Raw genomic sequence first — 25,168 nt, 5'->3', positions numbered from 1 at the left:
AGAGCTAACCGTGGGATGCACTCATAATATCCACTAAATTCACAACCGTACACTCCCAAAAAGGATTCCATCCAGAAATTGAGCCTTGTATTTACACCATCCCGTCTCTAAATTAACCGTACAAGTAGATGCTTCCAAACTTACTAGATATTATACATTATGAAAACTGTCATGTCTGATTCCCCATGAGACAACAACACAGAATGAGGAGGGTTTTAATTGTTGTTGTTGTTGGGGTACAGCATGCACATCTATCAAGGTGCCAGTTAATTCCCACAACCAAGACAGGGTTGATTTCAACATAGGAGAAAAGGGAGTTGGGCTGGGTGTACAGTCTGACACACACCATCTGATGCTCTCTTGACAACGCTAACACACTGCCATGCACATCACACATCACAGTGAGCACATCACAGTGAGCACCAAGCTTGTCCCACCCTGCCCTCTCTAACCCAACCTTCCCTAGCCTGGTCCCAGACCTGTATTTGTGTTGGCTGAAACAGAGGCGTTGGCTGAGCACATACAGATCTGGGAACAGGTCCTTCCCCCTCGCTACTCCGCACTGCCCAGTCCCACCTCAGAGCCACGTCCCAGCTAAAGGCCCAGCAGACAGGGACCAGGAACGGGCCAAACGGATGGCTAGCAACCAGGGGCCACACACAGAGCACGGCCAAGCATGAGTCTGTTACTACCTCTCTTTAGGAAAGTAGTCGCTCTCTCCACAATGCCTGATGGAGGGAAATTAAGCAAAATGAAATTGAAACTTGACATGGATGGGTTGGTTAGATTAACAAAGAAAGGGAAAACCCATTTTTAAAAACACTTTTTAGAAGTAATGGTCTATATCTAACTTCAAGAAATGAAATATATCATTGAATTACTAGTCTTCCTATGATCCTAAATCTTTACATTGCAATCTCTTTAGAAAAGAATGGAGCACATATCCAACATCACAGCTAGAGGGTGCTCAAATCTCAAAGAAATGTAGTGAGCTGTACTAAGATGCTAAGGCTGGTGTAGGAAATGTTTATCCTAATTAATGTTTCTATTTCATGTCAGAACTCACCCATATGATATTTTCTACATAAACTACATACCACAAACAATTATGTAGTCCTGTGTAGCTCAGTTGGTAGAGCATGGTGCTTGGAATGCCAAGGTTGTTGTGGGTTTGATTCCCACAGGGGACCAGTAAGTTGCTCTGGAAAAGAGCGTCTGCTACACATAAAATGCAATAACAACTTACCCCAAAATGGAATACTAAAGTGGACTTACCGGACTTCTTCTTTCCAATGGGTTCCCTGTAAAAGAGAACAAATTGTACTTAAGTACTTAACTTAAAGAGCCAGCAAAGGAGTTAGGAACTTTTAATGACATGGAAATCCTTTGTAATTATTTCTACCTACTGATTATGTCTCTGAAAATATAAAATGTTAACCCTATGAATAACCACACATTATATTTATTTAATTCATGTCTTTTCAAGTTTTGGGACTCACTTTTAAATAAATATTTTGATTTGGTCTCCTCCTATACTCTCATTTTCAATCAAGTTAAAATCTCAGTAATGCATATGTAAATATGTTTTATGAGTAGTGCATGACATTAGGATGCCAACAAATTAATTCTAAGGTCAACACCTGCAAGGACGCAGGCCCCGACGGTATTCCAGGGTGCGTTCTCAGAGCATGCGCAGAACAGCTGGCAGGCATATTCACAGTAATTTTCAACCTCTTCTTGTCCCAGTCTGTAATCCCAACATGTTTTAAGATGACCAGTCCTGTTCCTAAGAACTCGAAGGCTTTATGCCACAATGACTTCAGCCCTGTAGCACTCACTTCTGTAATCATGAAGTGCTTTGAGAGGCTGGTTATGGCATACATTAACTCCACCAGCCACCCTAGTGTCATGACTCTCCTGGATAAGGATCCAAGGCCTCAGATCAGCTTGGCAAATGGCTGACGATGACCAGACCCATCTCACCCACAGAAGAGGGGGGGGGGGGGGGGGGGGTCTGAATTGTTGGAATGTGCTTTGTTACAGAGATATTTTGCCGCCTCAAAATCTCTAACATCCAAAAGTGAACTTTGGAACAATATTTCTAACATAGGAATGTTAATAATTGTCAGTGGGGATCTAAAGAATAATCATTATCACATTGTTTATTATTTTGTGATGTCATTAAGAAAGGTATCAAGACAATACTGAAACTAGGAAAGTGGACACATTCTAGCTGTTAAGTTTACATCCAAATGTTGTATAAAATATATGATTAAGGGTGTGAGTATTTTTGTTAAGATATGAATGTGATTTTACTTTTCTAATAAGATAATTGTTTTTCATATTAACTATGCACAGTTAGTAGACACGCCCCGAATGAGGTCAGAGAGCTTGTCAGCGTGATGGAACCACCTTTACGACCAGAGTGCTTAAAAAGACTAGCTAATAATTAACATAGGAGACCAAAAGACGTGAGACTGTGGTCCACACGTTGAAAAGGTTGGAAGCACTGAAACTCCCAACCTCAACACTAGATGAGACGATAAACGCACCTACCAGACCAGAAAAGCATGGCGCGTTAGATACATGTGGGAAATGGTTGAAACACTGAACCAACACGAGGTGAAGAAGATAACCTCACCTACCAGACCAGGATACCGCCAGTCTGCAGCTGTAAAGTGCTTCAAACTTTGACTAAAGACGAGATGGGAACGAGAAAATCCCATCTAAGATAATCATTGGTGCATCTGAATATCAGCTCTGAAAACACTCCACTACAAGCACAAACAACTAAGAAGAAGGACATTGTGACATCTGTGGGACAATCAGAGCCTTACACCCATGGGCAAGCCCACTGAAACAATCTTCCCGAGAGGGCTTGGTTCTGACCGAGATAGACAGCGAACGAAGACATTCAACACATAAATACATTCCTTATTTTCTTACCCCAAACAGGCAGAAGTTCATGTGCAAGGTATACGATTAATGTGAGAATAGTTATAGAATATATCCACAGTAAATACCCTTTTCCTCTCTACAGTCGTGGCCAAACGTTTTGAGAATGACACAAATATACATTTTCACAAAGTATGCTGCCTCAGTTTGTACGATGGCAGTTTGCATATACTCCAGAATGTTATGAAGAGTGATCAGATGAATTGCAATTAATTGCAAAGTCCCTCTTTGCCATGCAAATGAACTGAATCCCAAAAACACATTTCCACTGCTTTTCAGCCCTGCCAAAAATGTTCATTGACTACAGCTCAGCGTTAAACACCATAGCGCCCTCCAAGCTCAATCACCAAGCTTAGGACTCTGGATCTGAACACCTCCCTCTGCAACTGGATCCTGGACTTCCTGACGGGCTGGCCCAAGGTGGTGAGGTTAGACAACATCACCTCCACCACGAGAGCACGCCCTCAAATCCTCAAAAGGTTCTACAGCTGTACCATTGCTTGGTATGGCAATAGCACAGCCCTTGATCGCATGGTGCAACAGAGGGTTGTGAGGACAGCCCAGTATATCACTGGGGCCGAGCTCCCTGCCACCCAGGAACTCTATATCAGGCGGTGTGAAAAGAAGGCCCAGAAAATCGTAAAAGACTCCGACCACCAAAGCCATAGACTATTTTCTCTGCTGCTGCATGTGCATCAAGTCTGACACCAACAGGCTTTTGAACAGCTTCTATCACCAAGCAATACAACTGATGAATAGCAAAAAAAAATAGCTAGACAGACTGAGTTTACCTTTTTTTTCAGTATTTCCAATATTATTATTTTTTTTGAATTTTACCCCTTTTTTCTCCCCAATTTTGTGGTATCCAATTGTTTTTAGTAGCTACTATCTTGTCTCATCGCTATAACTCCTGTACGGGCTCGGGAGAGACGAAGGTTGAAAGTCATGCGTCCTCCGATACACAACCCAACCAAGCCGCACTGCTTCTTAACACAGCGCCATCCAACCCGGAAGCCAGCTGCACCAATGTGTCGGAGGAAACACCGTGCACCTGGCAACCTTGGTTAGCGCACACTGCGCCGGGCCCGCCACAGGAGTCGCTGGTGCGCGATGAGACAAGGATTTCCCTACCGGCCAAACCCTCCCTAACCTGGACGACGCTAGGCTAATTGTGCATTGCCCCACGGACCTCCCGGTCGCGGCTGGTTACGACAGAGTCTGGGTGCGAACCCAGAGTCTCTGGTGGCACAGCTGGCGCTGCAGTACAGCGCCCTTAACCACTGCGCCACCCGGGAGGCTGTATTTGCAATATTTGTCTGAATGCACACTCACAGGGCCCTACACACTCACACACGCCGTCACTCCGACACACAAATACTCACTCCATCATTTGCTTCCTCACACGTAATTTGCACATACATTTATACTGACTCTACACACCCACACACCCACCCACATACAAGCTGCTGCTACTCTGTTTATCTTATATGCTGTAGCCTAGTCCCCTTACCCCTAAACATATCTACCTCCCTCACTCCAGTATCCCTGCACATGTAAATATGGTATTGGAACTGACTTTTTAAATATTTCCTGAATATAGTATGCTTACTTACTTTGTGTATTTCATATTTCCTATTCTTATTTCTCGTGTGTGTGTTTTCTAGTAATACATTATCATTGATTATTGCATTGTTGGGTTTTGAGTTTATAAGAAAGGAATTTCATTGTGAATTTCACTGTGACATTAAAACTTTAAACTTTTATGGCTTTCTCCATTCCGTTTCATACTCAACCAAACGGATACAAAACAGACAGTGAAGTTATTCAATTTGTAAATGTTTTAAATTACTTACCATTGTATCAAAATATATTTTTAGGCAATACTGGAAAAATCCATACTGGTATCTGGACCATATAGCCCAGCCATAGTTGATAGTGAGTCTCTGATACTGGGTTGAATGTGAACATGATATTGTATCTGTTCTGTCTGTTTTATCCACTAGGAAAGCAATCCTCAATCCATTCTCATCAGGAGGCAGCTAATTCAATGTCCAGTTGCTAGTGAAAACTGAAGTGGCTAATTCAGACTGACTTTTTTCTCCCTCCTTCCCTCCCTCCCTGTCCCTCTGTCCCTCTCAATTCAATTAAAATTTCAATTTAAGGGGCTTTATTTATTTAACAGAAGTGAAATAACCAATGAAAAATGAACAGTAAACATTACACTCATAAAAGTTCCAAAAGAATAAAGACATTGACAACATAATTACCTAGAGATTAGCGTATCTCAATTCCATTAAATTCTCTCTCTCTCGGACGGACATCAAAGTGTTCTTTCGGTTACTGGCCCAACGCTCTAATCACTAGGCTATGTGGTGGGTCTCTCTCTCTCATTTATTCCTGGCAACTCTCCGTCTTATTTTCCTCTAAATTCACACTCTCAATCACATAATGCATTGTTCGCCTGGCAACCCTGTTGATTGCACTGGCCCAGCCGTAATAAATCTCCAACCATTAGTTTGCCCATCCATTAGCAGACAACCCTAGGTCCACCACTAGCCTGGCTTATCAAAGGGAAGCAGAGGGCTAGAGATATGGCCGGGACTATACCAGTATCGTGATACTCGTTAGTATCGTGGTAAGGAAACAAAAACAAAGTAGATTTAAAATCAAATCAAATGTTATTGGTCACATACACGTGTTTAGCAGATGATATTGCGGGTGTAGAGAAATGCTTGTGCTTCTAGATCTGACAGTGCAAGAATATCTAACAAGTAATGTGTAACAATTGCGGAGCAGTTGGCGTACCAGGCCCGACAGCATGCTCTCAACTGTTCATCTGTAAAAGTATGTGAGGGTTTTAGGTGACAAGCCACATTTCTTCAGCCTCCTGCGGTTGAAGAGGTGCTTTTACGCATTCTTCCTCACACTGTCTGTGTGGGTGGACCATTTCAGTTCGTCAGTGATGTGTACACCGAGGAACTTAAAACTTTCAACCTTCTCCACTGCAGTCCCATCGATGTGGATAGGGGGATGCTCCCTCTGCTGTTTCCTGAAGTCCACGATCATCTCCTTTGTTTTGTTGACGTTGAGTGAGAGCCCTCACCTCCTCCCTGTAGGCTGTCTCGTTGTTGTTGTTAATCAAGCCTACTACTGTTGTGTCGTCGGCAAACTTAATGATTGAGTTGGAGGCGTGCTGGGCCACGCAGTCATGGGTGAAAAGGGAGTACAGGAGGGGGCTGAGCACGCACCCTTGTGGGGACCCAGTGTTGAGGATCAGCAAAGTGGAGATGTTGTTTCCTACCTTCACCACCTGGGGGCAGCCCGTCAGGCAGTCCAGGACCCAATGGCACAGGGCGGGGTTCACACCCAGGGCCTCAAGCTTAATGAGCTCGGAGGGTCCTAGGGTGTTGAATGCTGAGCTATAGTCAATGAATAGCATTCTTAGATGGATATTCCTCTTGTCCAGATGGGATAGGGCAACGTGCAGTGTGATGGCGATTGCATCGTCTGTGGACCTATTTGGGCGGTAAGCAAATTGAAGTGGGTCTAGGGTGTCAGGTAGGGTGGAGGTGATATGATCATTGACTAGTCTCTCAAAGCACTTCATGATGACAGAAGTGAGTGCTACGGGGCGATGTTCAGTTACCTTTGCATACTTAGGTACAGGAACAATGGTGACAATCTTGAAGCATGTGGGGACAGCAGACTGGGATATGGAGACAAACTAAACACCTTCTTTGCCTGCTTTGAGGATAACACAGTGCTGTGGACTGTGGGCCCTCCTTATCCGTGGCCGACGTGAGTAAGACATTTAAACGTGTTAACTTCTTTAGGAAAACAGCCCTAATGTTGGAAACAAACATCATGTCATCCAGTCACATGTATTTATTTTCCAAGCTATAGCACACAATATTTTAGCAGGTTTTTAAAGGACCAAAGAATTTGCATCGTGTTTGGGAGTCAGAACAGGGTAAAAAAGACCGCGCCATACTGGGATAGACAGGACCCCACTGATGACTCAACTAGGTAGTGTCCAGTATACTGTACATTAACAAGAGTTTTCCATCAGACCAAATCAGCCCTCCCCTCATGCCAAATGAGTTTTCATTGGACCATGGATGAGCCAAACATGGTCATGGAGACATTGAATAGGACTGGGTCCAATATGGAGCTTTAGGCCTGTAAAACTAAAACACAGCTGCTCCCTTAACCCAAAGCAAGCCCATTCCACTACCAGCTACCAGACCACAAAGGTCTAATAATGAGCTAGCTGTATGGGGTGCCAGCCATTTCTCTCTTCTATACTGACTGTACAAAACATTAGGAACACCTTCCTAATTATTATTGACTGCCCCCCCTTTCCTCAGAACTGCCTCAATTTGTTGGGCATGGACTCCGCAAGGTGTCGAAAGTGTTCCACAGGGGATGCTTCCCACAGTTGTGTTAAGTTGGCTGGATGTCCATCTCTCCTCTATATCTCTCTACACTCCCATGCTTGCTACTTCAATCTTTCTGATGGACAGACAGTGACATCCCTCCCTACTCCGGTAGATTTATAGAGGGCTGTATTTCATCCCTCCATAGAGACCCAAAGAGAGAGGGGCTGCTGGTGCAATGTCAGCCGAAAACAATGTCTGCATTAGGAAAGAGCTGTAATCCAATTTGAATAAAGATAAACCAAGGTCTTTTCTAAATTCATCTGCCTCTCCCTCCCACCTTCCATCCTCCCCTCCCGCTGTCCCCAGTAGCAGATGCTTGGGATTTGTCTGTCTGAGATGTAGCTAATAATGTATGTGTCCTTGGCCTCAGTCAGAGGGAACTAGCTCTGGTCTGTCTGTCTGCGGAGGTGACCTGACAGGAGCCATTCATACTGGCCAGATCAGTGACAGGCCTTATATTCTTCTCCTTCCACAGAGAGCCATCTCCTCTGCAGTCACTGAACACACCATGCATATTGTAACAGACAATCAGGCAGCCATCTTTGATTGCGACAAAGGTACTCACAACTGCAGTAATGTCGATGGCCAACAAACACAGAGGAATGATAAGCATCCCTGTGCAAAAGCTATCGCTGATTAACGGTGCAGATTTACAGTGCCAGTCAAAAGTTCGGACACCTAATCATTCAAGGGTTTTTCTTTATTTTGACTATTTTCTACATTGTAGAATAATAGTGAAGACATCAAAACTATGAAATAACACATCATGTAGTAACCAAAGAAGTTTCAAACAACTGAAAATATATTTTATATTTGAGATTCTTCAAAACAGCCACCCTTTGCCTTGATGACATCTTTGCACACGCTTGGCATTCTCTCAACCAGCTTCACCTGGAATGCTTTTCCAACTGTCTTGAAGGAGTTCCCACATATGCTGAGCACTTGTTGGCTGCTTTTCCTTCACTCTGCGGTCCAACTCATCCCAAACCATCTCAATTGGGTTGAGGTCCGGTGATTGTAGAAGCCAGATCATCTGATGCAGCACTCCATCACTCTCCTTCTTGGTCAATTAGCCCTTACACGGTCTGGAGGTGTGTTGGGTCATTGTCTGGTTGAAAAACAAATTATAGGCCCACTATGCGCAAACCAGATGGGAAGGCGTGTCGCTGCAGAATGCTATGGTAGCCATGCCGGTTAAGTGTTCTTTGAATTCTAAATAAAGCCAGCAAAGCACCAGCAAAGCATCCCCACACCATCACACCTCCTCCCCCATGCTTCACGGTGGGAGCCACACATGCAGTGATCATCCATTCAGCTACTCTGCATCAAACAAAGACACAGCGGTTGGAACCACAAATCTCAAATTTGGACTCATCAGACCAAAGGAAAGATTTCCACCGGTTTAATGTCCATTGCTCATGTTTCTTGGCCTAAGCAAGTCTCTTCTTATTGGTGTCCTTTAGTAGTGGTTTCTTTGCAGCAATTCGACTATGAAGCCCTGATTCATGCAGTCTCCTCTGTAGTTGATGTTGAGGTTGGTCTGTTACTTGAACTCTGTGAAGCATTTCTTTGGGCTGCAATTTCTGAGGCCGGTAACTCTAATGAATGTGTCCTCTGCAGCAGAGGTAACTCTGGGTCTTCCTTTCCTGTGGCGGTCCCCATGAGAGACAGTTTCATCATAGTGCTTGATGGTTTTTGCGACTGCACTTGAAGAAACTTTCAAAGTTCTTGAAATGTTCTGCATTGACTGAAATTCATGTAATGATGGACTGTCATTTCTCTTTGCTTATTTGAGCTGTTCTTGCCATAATATGGACTTGGTCTTTTACCAAATAGGGCTATCTTCTGAATACCCCTACCTTGTCATGACGCAACAAATTCCAGAAATTAACTTTTAACAATGCACATTTGTTAATTTAAATGCATTCCAGGTGACGACCTCACGAAGCTGGTTGAGAGAATGTCAAGAGTGTGCAAAGCTGTCATCAAGGCAAAGGGTGGCTACTTTGAAGAATCTCAAATATAAAATATATTTTGATATGTTTAACACTTTTTGGGTAACTACAGGATTCCATATATGTTATTTCATAGTTCTGATGTCTTAGGCCTGTAAAACTAAAACTATTATTCTACAATGTAGAAAATAGTAAAAATAAAGAAAAACCCTGGAATGAGTAGGTGTGTCCAAACTTTTGACTGGTACTGTATATAGTTGATGTTCATTCACAATCTATGGATTTGAGTGTAAAACAGAGCACAGCAAAAAAATGAATTTGCATATCTTTGCAGAAAAGTGGCTGGTTAAGATTCGACAGCGTAGATGAGATTGAAACATTACTCACATAAGTCGTGAAGTAGTTTTGGGGATGTGAGAGTTGAACACCTCTCGGCATACATAAATATAACATATGGGCCTAGCTTTGTGGGAAATGCATTTGAGCATTTAAACCCTTCTCGGCTTATACACTGCCAGTCAGACATAGATAAGAAGCTGTCTTTTATAGAAGAAAAACTGATATATAAACAAATTAGAACCTGTCAAAAAGTGAGGGAGAAGCAGCGAGCATCTGAGAAGCATCTGGTTTGACACATTTACATATTTCTGGGAAGAAAACCTAGTCTTGCACACCAGCCGTCCCTGGGAAAGCAATAGCTTAAAAAACCTGGTAAAATATGGTTTAAGCCATAAAAATTACCTTTCCAACCAAACCCAAGTGCCTGACATAGAAATCCATCACTTATGTCACATGATGACAGACAAGGTGACCAGTCACACACCTAGGTTAACAGCTGTTTTTCTTTATTTTATTTTTATAAAAAGGTTGAGGGTCTGAACTTAATATCATGGTCTCTCAGAAAACCCGTAACCACTAGTAACCCCTCCTGCCCTCCAGGCATCTGGTAGTTCAACAACAACACATATGTGATGGGGGAAATTGTGTGGTGACTTTATGATCTAGTGTTGGCACATTGTAACTGACAGGCTGGTTATGACACTAATGTGTGAGATTTACAAGAGAGGGGCCTGCCTTTAGACGCCACGGAGCTCATGCACCCTCAGATGTTCCGCTCCTCTAAGCTACATGTTATGTAGCTCCCACTCAGGGAAAACCAACAACTGCTCCCACGTCCACTACAGCAATACCAGAGGGAGCATGACATCATAGTCATTACCCTGTATTATACTGTTTGGTATGGCAACTGCTCGGCCTCCGACCGCAAGGCACTACAGAGGGTAGTGCGAACCGCCCAGTACATCACTGGGGCCAAGCTTCCTGCCATCCAGGACCTCTATACCAGGCGGTGTCAGAAGACTCCAACAACCCTAGTCATAGACTGTTCTCTCTGCTACCGCACGGCACGCGGTACCGGAGCGCCAAGTCTAGGTCCAAGAGGATTCTAAACAGATTCTACCCACAAGCCATAAGACTCCTGAACATCTAGTCAAATGGCTACACAGACTATTTGCATAGTCTGGGTAGTTTCTCCACACCACTGCCATTCTCTGTTGTCATCTATGCATAGTCACTTTAATAACCTACATGTACATACTACCTCAACTAACCGGTGCCCCCACACATTGACTCTGTACCAGCACCCCCCTGTATATATTGAGATTTTTTACTTGTTACTTTTATCTCTTATCCGCATTTTTTGAAAGTGCACTGTTGGTTTGGGGCTCGTAAGTAAGCATTTCACTCTAAGGTTGTATTCGGTGCACGTGACTAATACAATTTGATTTGATTAGATAGAACCTATTACTGATGGATTGGCTTGTTTCAACATAACATCGTGGTCAGGTGGTCAAAAAGCTACTCCATGAAAGAAACCTGCACACAGCATTATGCTATGCATGTCTTTTTTTATTCAGAGTGTTTGTTGTTGGCCCAGCACTGGTGTGAACTTTGGGATGTGTATATCACTCAGAGACATTTCTGCTGTGCATTCGACTGAGCGACAGAGCGTGCTTCTTAAACTAGAAGGTGTGATTCGTGGCTTACTCTTTGGGTGGGTTGAGGTCTTCAGGTCGGGTTTCAAAGAACACACGGACCTCCTCACACTGGGAGATGTACACAGGCAGCTGAATCAGAGCCTGCACAGGAGACAGAAACACAGGAAGTTTAGAAAGTTCATCAATCAGAACCAAATGCTGTTATTGTATTAATATTAGGGGAATGAGAGAAGTCGTGTTTAGCAGGAAGTACCTAGCCTGTTTGGGATTGGTGGTGTTTAGCAGGAAGTATCTGTATCTAGACTGTTTGGGAGTAGTAGTGTTCAGAAGGAAGTATCTAACCTGTTTGGGAGTAGTAGTGTTCAGAAGGAAGTATCTAACCTGTTTGGGAGTAGTAGTGTTCAGAAGGAAGTATCTAACCTGTTTGGGAGTAGTAGTGTTCAGTAGGAAGTATCCAGTATGTTTGGGAGTAGTAGTGTTTAGCAGGAAGTACCTGGCCTGTTTGGGATTAGTAGTGTTCAGTAGGAAGTATCTAACCTGTTTGGGATTAGTGGTGTTTAGCAGGAAGTATCTAACCTGTTTGGATGTAGTAGTGTTTAGCAGGAACTCTATGTATCTAGCCTTTTTGGGAGTAGTAGTGTTTAACAGGAAGTATCCAGTCTGTTTGGGAGTGGTGGTGTTAAGTAGGAAGTATCTGTATCTAGCCTGTTTGCCAGGGGGACTTCATATTTGACATACCAGTATAATGATACAGCAGGATGAATGACAGATGCTACATGAGAGGGGCTACATTCACATACCATATCCCCTTGAGTACATACAGTAGGCCTCTACCAAGGGATTTGAGCTGCAATACACACAAGCCATCACCCGGCTAGCCCACACTGACATAAATAACCCATCTACCTAGATGGAGCCTAGTCAGCACTCTGCCTAATTCTATTCTATTTCCTGTTTCTAATCTAACATCTTTGATCCTTTTTCCCTGTGGGGGCCGGCAGGGCTGTGGCTCTCAAGAGATGAAAGGCTAACGGGCCTGAGAATTCTCTTTCTCTTTATCAGCCCAGCCTCAAAGGCCTCCGCACTGAGGTGGTCAAACAAAGAGAATTGCCTCAGTGATCCAACTGATCCAATTTCCAGAACCAGCTGGTGGGTCTCACCGACCGCACAGTCATTATTATCACTCTGTGTAGAGAGGTAAGTATGCAGCACACTCCTCGCTGCCATGAGGCATTTCTCAAGGCTATCACAGGCCCAGAGCCAGCATACGTCTGCTTTTAATAAGGCTAAGTGCCTCAGTACTGTCCTCCCAGAGAGGGGCAACTCTCTCTCTCTCTCTCCCACACAGCCTGAATTATGATATCAAACCTGACGGACATAAAACACAGGCCAACCAGATTTCAAGGTGCCCTTGCCGGTGTGACAACTTGCCCTTTTAGGCTCACTGTATGGGAAGCTGTGCCAATGGACTGGTCATGCTAAAAGTACGAGAGGATTGCCATAGTCTCAGCTGAAACCCTGTTCTCCATTAACCTCAGGGTGTGTGTGTGTGTGTGTGTGTGTGTGTGTGTGTGTGTGTGTGTGTGAATGCCCAGTGGTTAATTCAAAGTTTAAAATGCATTTTTTGAAGAAAAATCGGATATTCAGCTGAAATGATACAGTTGGCTAAGAGTCAGATGATGAAAGGCTTTAAGTGTTGACCTCCAGAGGATCCCTCATCCCCTGGTCCTGGTGACTGAACCTGGTGTACTGTGTCTGAGGTTAGGATGACCATCCTCCCCCTGGATTTCTCCCCCCTCCACTCTGCCTGTGACCTTGCCAGTCATTAGTATTCTACCCAGAGACTGGAAGCCAGGAGGCACATTACAGCAAATGGACTTTACAGCAGACAACATTTAGACGATTGTGTGTGTGCGTGTCAGACAGAGGACAATGAAGGTGGGAGAGAATTTCCAGATAGATAGATAGATATATATATACACAAGATTAGATTGGTAGTATATTAGATTAGCAGTAGATTAGATCAAATTAGGTTAGTAGTAGACTATATTAGTAATATATTAGATTAGTAGTAGATCAGAAGTAGATTAGTTTAGATGTGGTAGATTAGAGTAGATTAGTAGTAGATTAGACTAGATGTAGATTAGTAGTAGAGTAGATTAGTAGTAGATTAGATTAGTAGAAGATTAATAGTAGATTAGATTATCTAAAGAAACATGATATTAAGAAAATGTAGTCTATTTCAGAAGAACAGAATAGCATACTCAGAGTTGTCCTTACAGTATGTTAGGCCCTGATCTGCCATTTGGCTGTGGGCTACACTAGTTCATTTAGCAGACAAGATTTGGTTAGATATCCATGGCATTATTTGATATTATTTTATAGTATGAAGAGTACAATTGAACATAGCTGAATAAAATAGAAAGGATATTTTCTCCAAACTATTTGAGGGAGTGCGCACATACGTCTATTCTGTGTTGAACATTTAACAAAGAAACAGGTACTCCTATGTGCTGATTTAGAGTTGTTTATGTAACTTTAGTTGTGATACAAATGTTGGGCTATTTGTTTCGATTTTTAATACAGTCTAAGGCTGCATGATGCGACTTATGATGATTTGAAAAAAGTTGCATGAAAGGCATGAGCTCTGCTTAGTTTTTTTGCGCAGGCTGTACACACTTCAGTCCCTCATTCACAATTTGACAAGCAACTTGATAATGCCTCGAATTTCCCAGCTTTCCCTTCGTGTGGCCATAATGCCCCCTAAAAAAATAATCCATGCCTTTTGTGGCCAGTGGCCGTTGTGCCCTTGGGCCGAATATAATAATTATAATTTCCTTCTCCCGGCTGCGTGCCGAAGAACCTCTCACTCACATGGCTTTCCGTCACGTAGCCTGTGAGAAAAACCTGATCACAAGTGAAGACAGCCACTTCGGGGACGCAACTGCAAGCGTTTGTATCTAATTACGAGACGCATATGGAAGATATTGGAAGAACTGTCCACATTTACTTTTCATCAGCCAACAATATGAGTAGGCCTAACGAACAGCAAAAGCACTAGCCTATGTTAATCTATCCCCCATAGTATAAAAGTTAACACATTTTCCAAACATGGTCTGGGATAGTTGTGGGATGTGATAGATTTAAGGGAACAACAGCAGCAATAGGGTACAGCAGCGGTAATAGGGTACAACACCAACAATAGGGTACAGCAGCGGTAATAGGGTACAACAGTGGTAATAGGGTACAGCAGCGGTAATAGGGTACAACAGTGGTAATAGGGTACAACAGCGGTAATAGGGTACAACTGGAGTGCAACCCTACTGTATATGGTCCATCCAGAACATCTGGAACAGGTGCTTGAGGAAGGCCTGCAGCACCATCAAGGAGCTCCCACACCACAGCCACAAGCGTCTCACTCCCTTACCGTCGGGCAGACGGTATCGGAGCACGAGGTCTGATGCCAACAGACTCAGAGACCATTTCTATCTACAAGCCATCCGACTGCTGAACACTTGAACTGGACTGAACACCTGCTGTGATTCTCTGCACCTTAGCACACATGCACTCACTCAGATGCGCACACACACACACACACACACACAACTGCTGCAACCAGACTAATTATGATAGCTAAATACTGCACAATTGAAACACTGGTTTCAGATGGACTACATATCATTGAAAATGAGACCCTGGTTTCAACAGGCTCCGCTGATTAAATAAAAGTTAAATTGGAGTAAATATTGGAGCATACATTGTTCTTCCAGGATACTTATGCTAAAATATGTATTATACTCCACTGAACAACTTACTTTATATTCATATTCTTATCTTGTATTATTTCTTATTGTTGTTGCATTGTTGAGCAGGAACCTGCAAGTAAGTATTTCATTGGACGATGTATACTATGTGCATCCTTCCCGTACATACGTCTAATAAAATAGAAGCTCGATACTTGAAACTTATATATTCTCCAGGCATCAACCTCTTCTTTCCTAAAAGCAGAAACTCCAGCATGGGGAATTCCATGTGAGTCAGGTTCATACTTCACTCAGAATTTGACAGAAAGGTTGAAATGGTGATCCTCCGAGCCAAACATGAAAGGAACCATAAAGTTCTACATTTCACTCTGTCAGCCTGACCAGCCTCCCCACCCCCATCTCTCCAAATCAGCCAGCGTGACCAGGCAGAACCACAGACCTTTTATCTGACTCCCACTCCCCCCTTCAAATCCCCTCACCCAGGGGTTTAAAGAACCAGGGAGGGGGCTGACTGGCCAGGGAGTGGATGATTCACCTGTCACTTCACTAACAAGAAGCAGTATGAGTAGTAGGGTAACTCACACAGGTTAGGGCAGCTGATAAAGGGCAAGTCACCAACACAGTCAACAGAGCCTAAGGAGACGATACAGGTGGTCATAGGGCTAGACATTGAATTATCCAAAGATACAGTATTACCAGATGACTTTGTTAAAGGGACATTTCTAAAATGTTCTACTTCCTAGTGCTGGAGATGATAAATATGAAGTTGAACATTTTGGACATGTCCCTTTAAGCCCTCTCAGACAGAGAAGAGAGGAGTTGTAATTCAAGTATTTGTAAAACAACAATACATTTCAAAACAACACCTAAAACATATTTCAGGTACATTTTAGCTGACAATAAAACATATTTTGATATATTGATAATTTATTTTTTTACTTCAATGTGTTCATTTGTATTGAGGATGTTAATAGATCTACAGTGCCTTGCAAAAGTATTCATCTCCCTTGGCGTTTTTCCTATTTTGTTGCATTACAACCTGTAATATAAATTGATCTTATTTGGATTTCAAGTAATGGACATACACAAAATAGTCCAAATTGGTGAAGTGAAATTAAAAATAACTTGTTTAAATTTGTATTTAATTTTTTTAAATGGAAAAGTGGTGTGTCCATATGTATTCAACCCCTTTGCTACGAAGCCCCTAAATAAGATCTTTTGCAACCAATTACCTCCAGAAGTCACATAATTAGTTAAATAAAGTCCATATATGTGCAATCTAAGTGTCACATGATCTGTCACATGATCTCAGTATTTTTATACACCTGTTTTGAAAAGCTCCAGAGCCAGCAATACCACTAAGCAAGGGGCACCACCAAGCAAGCAGCACCATGAAGAACAAGGAGCTCTCCAAACAGGTCAGAGACAAAGTCGTGGAGAAGTACAGATCAGGGTTGGGTTATAAAAAAAATCCTAAACTTTGAACATCCACAGAGCACCACAACAAACCTGCTAAAAGAGGGCCGCCCACCAAAACTAACGGACCAGGCAAGGAGGGCATTAATCAGAGAGGCAAAGAGACCGACAATAACCCTGAAGGACCTGCAATGCTCCACAGCGGAGATTGGAGTATTTGTCCATAGGACCACTTTAAGCTGTACACTCCACAAAGCTGGGCTTTACAGAAGAGTGGCCAGAAAAAAAGCCATTGCTTAAAGAAACAAATAAGCAAAAATGTTTGGTGTTCACCAAAAGGCATATGGGAGACTCCCCAAACATATAGAAGAAGGTACTCTGGCCAGATGAGACTAAAATTGAGCTTTTTGGCCATCAAGTTAAATACTATGTCTGGAGTAAACCCAACACCTCTCATCACCCCAAGAACACCATCCCCACCGTAAAACATGGTGGTGACAGCATCATGCTGTGGGGATGTTTTTTTTAATTGTCAGGGACTGGGAAACGGGTCATAATTGAAAGAATCATGGATGGCGCTAAATATAGGGAAATTCTTGAGGAACACCTGTTTCAGTCTTCCAGAGATTTGAGACTGGGACAAAGGTTTACTTTCCAGCAGGACATTGACCCTAAGCACACTGCTAAAGCAACACTCGAGTGAACTGGCTTCCGGCGCCGACAGAGATGGCCGCCTCACTTCGCGTTCCTAGGAAACTATGCAGTGTTTTTTTTTTTTTCTGTGTTATTTCTTACATTAGTAACCCAGGTCATCTTAGGTTTCATTACATACAGTCGAGAAGAACTACTGAATATAAGATCAGCGTCAACTCACCATCAGTACGACCAAGAATATATTTTTCGCGACGCGGATCCTGCGTTCTGCCTTTCACCCAGGACAACGGAATGGATCCCATGCAGCGACCCAAAAAAACGACTCAGAAAAAGAGGGAAACGAGGCGGTCTTCTGGTCAGACTCCGGAGACGGGCACGTCGTGCACCACTCCCTAGCATCCTTCTCGCCAATGTCCAGTCTCTTGACAACAAGGTTGATGAAATCCGAGCAAGGGTAGCATTCCAGAGGGACATCAGAGACTGTAACGTTCTTTGCTTCACGGAAACATGGCTCACTGGAGAGACGCTATCGGGGCGGTGCAGCCAGCGGGTTTCTCCACGCATCGCGCCGACAGAAACAAACATCTTTCTGGTAAGAAGAGGGGCGGGGGCGTATGCCTTATGACTAACGAGACATGGTGTGACGAAAGAAACATACAGGAACTCAAATCCTTCTGTTCACCTGATTTAGAATTCCTCACAATCAAATGTAGACCGCATTATCTACCAAGAGAATTCTCTTCGATTATAATCACAGCTGTATATATCCCCCCCAAGCAGACACATCGATGGCTCTGAACAAACTTTATTTGACTCTTTGCAAACTGGAATCCATTTATCCAGAGGCTGCATTCATTGTTGTTGGGGATTTTAACAAAGCTAGTCTGAAAACAAGACTCCCAAAATGTTATCAGCATATCGATTGCGCAACCAGGGGTGGAAAAACCTTGGATCATTGTTACTCTAACTTCCGCGACGCATATAAGGACCTGCCCCGCCCTCCTTTCGGAAAAGCTGACCACGACTCCATTTTGTTGATCCCTGCCTACAGACAGAAACTAAAACAAGAGGCTCCCACGCTGAGGTCTGTCCAATGCTGGTCCGACCAAGCTGACTCCACACTCCAAGACTGCTTCCATCACGTGGACTGGGACATGTTTCGTATTGCGTCAGATAACAATATTGACGAATACGCTGATTCGGTGTGCGAGTTCATTAGAACGTGCGTTGAAGATGTCGTTCCCATAGCAACGATTAAAACATTCCCTAACCAGAAACCGTGGATTGATGGCAGCATTCGCGTGAAACTGAAAGCGCGAACCACTGCTTTTAATCAGGGCAAGGAGACTGGTAACATGACCGAATACAAACAGTGCAGCTATTCCCTCCGCAAGGCTATCAAACAAGCTAAGCGTCAGTACAGAGACAAAGTAGAATCTCAATTCAACGGCTCAGACACAAGAGGCATGTGGCAGGGTCTACAGTCAATCACGGACTACAAGAAGAAATCCAGCCCAGTCACGGACCAGGATGTCCTGCTCCCAGGCAGACTAAATAACTTTTTGGCCCGCTTTGAGGACAATACAGTGCCACTGACACGGCCTGCAACGAAAACATGCGGACTCTCCTTCACTGCAGCCGAGGTGAGTAAGACATTTAAACGTGTTAACCCTCGCAAGGCTGCAGGCCCAGACGGCATCCCCAGCCGCGCCCTCAGAGCATGCGCAGACCAGCTGACCGGTGTGTTTACGGACATATTCAATCAATCCCTATACCAGTCTGCTGTTCCCACATGCTTCAAGAGGGCCACCATTGTTCCTGTTCCCAAGAAAGCTAAGGTAACTGAGCTAAACGACTACCGCCCCGTAGCACTCACTTCCGTCATCATGAAGTGCTTTGAGAGACTAGTCAAGGACCATATCACCTCCACCCTACCCGACACCCTAGACCCACTCCAATTTGCTTACCGCCCAAATAGGTCCACAGACGATGCAATCTCAACCACACTGCACACTGCCCTAACCCATTTGGACAAGAGGAATACCTATGTGAGAATGCTGTTAATCGACTACAGCTCGGCATTCAACACCATAGTACCCTCCAAGCTCGTCATCAAGCTCGAGACCCTGGGTCTCGACCCCGCCCTGTGCAACTGGGTACTGGACTTCCTGACGGGCCGCCCCCAGGTGGTGAGGGTAGGCAACTACATCTCCACCCCGCTGATCCTCAACACTGGGGCCCCACAAGGGTGAGTTCTGAGCCCTCTCCTGTACTCCCTGTTCACCCACGACTGCGTGGCCACGCACGCCTCCAACTCAATCATCAAGTTTGCGGACGACACAACAGTGGTAGGCTTGATTACCAACGACGACGAGACGGCCTACAGGGAGGAGGTGAGGGCCCTCGGAGTGTGGTGTCAGGAAAATAACCTCACACTCAACGTCAACAAAACTAAGGAGATGATTGTGGACTTCAGGAAACAGCAGAGGGAACACCCCCCTATCCACATCGATGGAACAGTAGTGGAGAGGGTAGCAAGTTTTAAGTTCCTCGGCATACACATCACAGACAAACTGAATTGGTCCACTCACACAGACAGCATCGTGAAGAAGGCGCAGCAGCGCCTCTTCAACCTCAGGAGGCTGAAGAAATTTGGTTTGTCACCAAAAGCACTCACAAACTTCTACAAATGCACAATCGAGAGCATCCTGGCGGGCTGTATCACCGCCTGGTACGGCAACTGCTCCGCCCACAACCGTAAGGCTCTCCAGAGGGTAGTGAGGTCTGCACAACGCATCACCGGGGGCAAACTACCTGCCCTCCAGGACACCTACACCACCCGATGTCACAGGAAGGCCATAAAGATCATCAAGGACAACAACCACCCGAGCCACTGCCTGTTCACCCCGCTATCATCCAGAAGGCGAGGTCAGTACAGGTGCATCAAAGCTGGGACCGAGAGACTGAAAAACAGCTTCTATCTCAAGGCCATCAGACTGTTAAACAGCCACCACTAACATTGAGTGGCTGCTGCCAACACACTGACACTGACACTGACTCAACTCCAGCCACTTTAATAATGGGAATTGATGGGAAATTATGTAAATATATCACTAGCCACTTTAAACAATGCTACCTTATATAATGTTACTTACCCTACATTATTCATCTCATATGCATACGTATATACTGTACTCTATATCATCGACTGCATCCTTATGTAATACATGTATCACTAGCCACTTTAACTATGCCACTTTGTTTACATACTCACCTCATGTATATACTGTACTCGATACCATCTACTGTATCCTGCCTATGCTGCTCTGTACCATCACTCATTCATATATCCTTATGTACATATTCTTTATCCCCTTACACTGTGTATAAGACAGTAGTTTTGGAATTGTTAGTTAGATTACTTGTTGGTTATTACTGAATTGTCGGAACTAGAAGCACAAGCATTTCGCTACACTCGCATTAACATCTGCTAACCATGTGTATGTGACAAATAAAATTTGATTTGATTTGATTTTGATTTAAGGGGAAACATTCAACTGTCTTGGAATGGCCTAGTCAAAGCCTAGACCTCAATCAAATTGGGAATCTGTGGTATGACTTAAATATTGCTGTACACCAGCGGAACCCACCCAACTTGAAGGAGCTGGAGCAGTTTTGCCTTGAATAATGGGCAAGTGGCTAGATGTGCCAAGCTTATAGAGACATACCCCAAGAGACTTGCAGCTGTAATTACTGCAAAAGGTGGCTCTACAAAGTATTGACTTTAGGGGGGTGGGGGGGGGGGTGAATAGTTATGCAAGCTCAAGTTTTTATGTTTGTATGTATGTTTATGTTTGTTTCACAATAAAAAATATTTTGCATCCTCAAAGTGGTATGCATGTTTTGTAAATCTAATGATACAAACCCCCAGAAAATCCATTTTAATTCCAGGTTGTAAGGGAATAAAATAGGAAAAACGCTGAGGGGGATGAATACTTTCGCAAGCTACTGTATATTTTATAGTCCTCTATGGAACCGACAACAACGGAAAACGTGACTGCAGACCAGAAGTTCTATTTAATAGATAGTGTTGTGTTTTTATATTTATTTTTATTTCTATTCGTTTTTAGATTTGTATTTGAAATTCAGTTTAGTTTCAGTTCGTTTTCAGACCAGATTTTCTAGATTACATTTAGTCGTATAAAAATATTTCTATTTGTTTTTTTGATTATTTGGTTTGGTTTGTTTTTTGGGATGTAACTTCTTGAGACTGGGGGGCAGTAATACATAAGGTGATGTGTCAGGTCAGGTCATAGGTTAGATAGACATTCTAGCCAATGAACGGGCAGATACGCTTATGAACAACAGGCGTTGTTCAAAGTTGCCAGAACGCCACTTGTCTCAGTACATTCGTAACAGCCTAAAAAAAAAACTTCAATTCAATAAAATAAGCCTGACATAGCAAATTATCAATTGCATTTTATATTGACCAAATGCGATACTCTCTCAATGACCTCCATCAAAAAAAATCACATTTACCCACCAGCTTCAGTAGCTTGAAAACCCCACAAAAGCTTGAAAACTACCATTAGATTTTTGCATAATTCATGTTGTTTTTTAAAATGTAATTTCATTTTGTTTTGGAGTCAAAGATAATAGCTTTAGCATAGTTTTAAGTTTTCAAACGGGTTTGTTAATTATTTTATTTTCATTACCTAAATAGTTTTTCATGATTAGCTTTCATTTTAGTTTCAGATTTAGTTTACTATAATAACCTTGCATAGAAGTCTGAAACTATTCATATTGTTACACCCTGATCGGCTTCACCTGTCCTTGTGCTTGTCTCCACCCCCCTCCAGGTGTCTCCCATCTTCCCCATTATCCCCTGTGTATTTATACCTGTGTTCTCTGTCTGTGCCAGTTTGTCTTGTTTGTCAAATCAACCAGCGTTTTTGTCTCAGCTCCTGTTTTTCCCCAGTCTCTCTTTTCTTGCCCTCCTGGTTTTGACCTTTGCCTGTCCTGACTCTGAGCCTGCTGTCCTGTACCTTTGCACCACCTCTGGATTATTGACCTCTGCCTACCCTGACCCTGAACCTGCCTGCTGTCCTGTCCATCCCAATATGACCCACTGAGGTATCCTGACCCCTAGGCCTCCCCCTCCCAAGACATGTGAACTAGAGGTTGACCGATTAATCGGAATGGCCGATTAATTAGGGCCGATTTCAAGTTTTCATAACAATCGGAAATTGGTATTTTTGGGCGCCAATTTGCCGATTAAAAATATATATTTTTTATACCTTTATTTAACTAGGCAAGTCAGTTAAGAACACATTCTTATTTTCAATGACGGCCTAGGAACGGTGGATTAACTGCCTTTTTCAGGGGCAGAACGACAGATTTTCACCTTGTCAGCTCGGGGGATCCAATCTTGCAACCTTACAGTTAACTAGTCCAATGCAGTAACGACCATAATTGGTCGACCTCTAATGTGTACCCCATCTCTCTCAACAGTGACCTGGCTTCATAAACAAAGGCACTCTCGCAACATGCCAGGGAATATGTTGTTTTTAAGAGCATGACTGAGCATGACCACCTTGCAAAACAGTTACCAGGCAAAAAATGTAGTTTATAGGGCAGCCCTTTAAAATGAAACACAAGGCCTGGTGATGTTGCTGACTGGGGCTAGCTCAGCACTGCTCATAACCTCTGCACTGCATAGTGGACAGATAGCTTCCCACAGAGATTCCACAGCACCACTATTGCCCGTCACAGAGGTGGATTCTTCTTTCCCTTCCCACAAAGAGCAAAACACATTCTCTGCTTTGTTTTTTCTCAGTCAGCCATGTTCCAGACTGCCTTCAGTTTCCTCAATGTCTAATTCCTGAAGAAAATATATTTGAGGATGACTGATTTTGTTATCTTATATTTCCCATTGGGCAATGATAAACATAGAGAATATGCATGTTTCCAACATTCCAGCAGCATTACCACCCTGCATACCACTGCTGGCTTGCTTCTGAAGCTAAGCAGGGTTGGTCCTGGTCAGTTCCTGGATGGGATGCTGCTGGAAGTGGTGTTGGAGGGCCAGTAGGAGGCACTCTTTCCTCTGGTCTAAAAAAATATCCCAATGCCCCAGGGCACTGCCCTGTGTAGGGTGCCGTCTTTCATATGGGACGTTAAAAGGGTGTCCTGACTCTGAGGTCATTAAATATCCCATGGCACTTATTGTAAGAGTAGGGGTGTTAATTCATCCCCCTCCTCTCCCCTGTAACTATTCCCCAGGTCGTTGCTGCAAATGAGAATGTGTTCTCAGTCAACTTACCTGGTAAAATAATGGATAAATAAATTTTAAAAATCCAAGTGTATTGGGTCTTTGTATGGAGAAACACATCAACTAAAGCAGAGAATGGATATGACAGGTCAGTGGAACTAGATGTGACTCTGGCCTCTGGGAATCATAGCTGGTGGGTGCATGGAATTCAAAACAGTCTCACTGACAGCCATGCTATCTGAAAGCCCTCACTGCTGTGCCTATCACAGAGCACATACTTGGATTTCTAAACAGGAGTCCTTGTTCAATTGTTTTGGGTGGCAGAAAGGCAGCCTATTGGTTAGAGTTTTGCTGGTTCAAATCCCTGAGCCGACAAGGTGAAAAATATGTCGATGTGCCCTTGAGCAAGGCACTTAACCCTAATTGCTCCTGTAAGTCGCTCTGGATAAGAGCGTACGCTAAATGACTAAAATGTTCAAATTTGATCTGTGAAGTGAACCACGTGAGGGAAGGCTATGGGAAGCAGGCTTAAGGATGCATTCCTAGCTCTAATCTGGACCTCTATCTACCACAGAGATATGGTCCTAATACTCAAGGATTTGGTTCCCCTCCAGGTTTCTTTCTGGGCCCTATTGTTGTTTCTTCCATGATGGGTGACGAGTGTGAAAGCTTTAATACCCCTGAATTTCCCCACCAGCTGAGTCAGTACTCACCCTGCAGTACTCGTTGATAGGCCTCAGGCGCTTCATGGCCACATCCCTAATATGGCTTCTCCTGAACAGGATCTTCCCTGGAAGGAAGAAGAAAACCAGTCTTTAGAATCTACAGTTTATGTCTTCCAAAGATAAAGGCTCAAACTGAAAGAGTATTCATTACTTGTTTTCCTTTTCAATGGTGTCGATTCACAGTAGTTGTGGCAATTATACAAGCAGGCATACAACGTGATAAATACTCCGTACCTGCACTACTCGGTTTTTCTTGAAAGTACTGTACTGAATTTTTCTAAAAAGCCTACACTGGATACCTTCCTATGCAGTATAACATGTAGGCTACATGAACATTTAACCATTCAGGAATGTTATTAAAAGCTTTCAAGGTCCAACTGATACTGTGCTCCTAAAGAAACACACTAATCTAGACTAAAGACTGATTCACTTTACTCCCAACAAATGATCTCATGGTACATTTGGAATGGTAACAGTAGGCTTACATACAGTATGTATGTTACAGTTGTGAAGGACAATGACTTGTCTTCATAGAGTGGGCTTGTGTAAAGACTGCAGTCCAGTCCATTATATTGCACAGCTACTATCTTAGGCCAATACAGTGGCCTCATCAATAACCCAACTCTGACAGCACAATGAAAGTCCTTAAGTGCACTGTGAATTGTTGGCCTTCTTTATCATATAGTGGAGGGCATCTATATTCCGTTCTTATCGCACAGCCACAAAAATGGCCACCGCCGGGAGTCTGGATTTGGGTCACTGGAACAATAACAAGAAATGGATACAAATAGGTCTCAGAAAACCTATTAAGTTTTCTGGTATGCAGGAAGTTGGAAGCAGACTGGTACCTCTCTCTCCTTTTAACCATGGAGGACCCGTTTGTAAATTTACATTACAGAGCCATGGGACCGAGGTATTAAGTCAGGCCAGTAAAATATCAGGTCAAAAAGAGATCTTAGAAGTGACTGTATCTCCTCATCAAGGGGCTTATG

The 25,168-nt window shown here is 43.4% G+C and overlaps 1 protein-coding gene across 7 annotated transcripts in view; it reads right to left on the bottom strand.

Moving 5' to 3' along the window:
• sh3pxd2b (SH3 and PX domains 2B) overlaps window positions 1–25,168 on the bottom strand; it is a 112,199-nt gene that overhangs the window by 9,622 nt on the left and 77,409 nt on the right. For 5 of the 7 annotated variants that reach the window (XM_090185860.1, XM_021617493.3, XM_090185862.1 and 2 more), the window contains exons 4-7: window positions 24,165–24,241; window positions 11,396–11,487; window positions 1,276–1,301; window positions 693–728 (exon numbers count right to left, since the gene is read on the bottom strand). In XM_090185860.1, coding sequence (XP_090041986.1) covers window positions 693–728; window positions 1,276–1,301; window positions 11,396–11,487; window positions 24,165–24,241 — 231 coding nt within the window. The remainder of the gene's footprint in view (window positions 1–692; window positions 729–1,275; window positions 1,302–11,395; window positions 11,488–24,164; window positions 24,242–25,168) is intronic. The other 2 variants (XM_021617495.3, XM_090185859.1) reach the window with 1 other exon arrangement.

The sequence above is a fragment of the Oncorhynchus mykiss genome, chromosome 10, assembly GCF_057628025.1.
Source record: "Oncorhynchus mykiss isolate SJ-2025 chromosome 10, ASM5762802v1, whole genome shotgun sequence".
Classification (NCBI taxonomy): Eukaryota; Metazoa; Chordata; class Actinopteri; order Salmoniformes; family Salmonidae; genus Oncorhynchus; species Oncorhynchus mykiss.
This window is presented reverse-complemented; position numbering and strand designations above follow the sequence as displayed.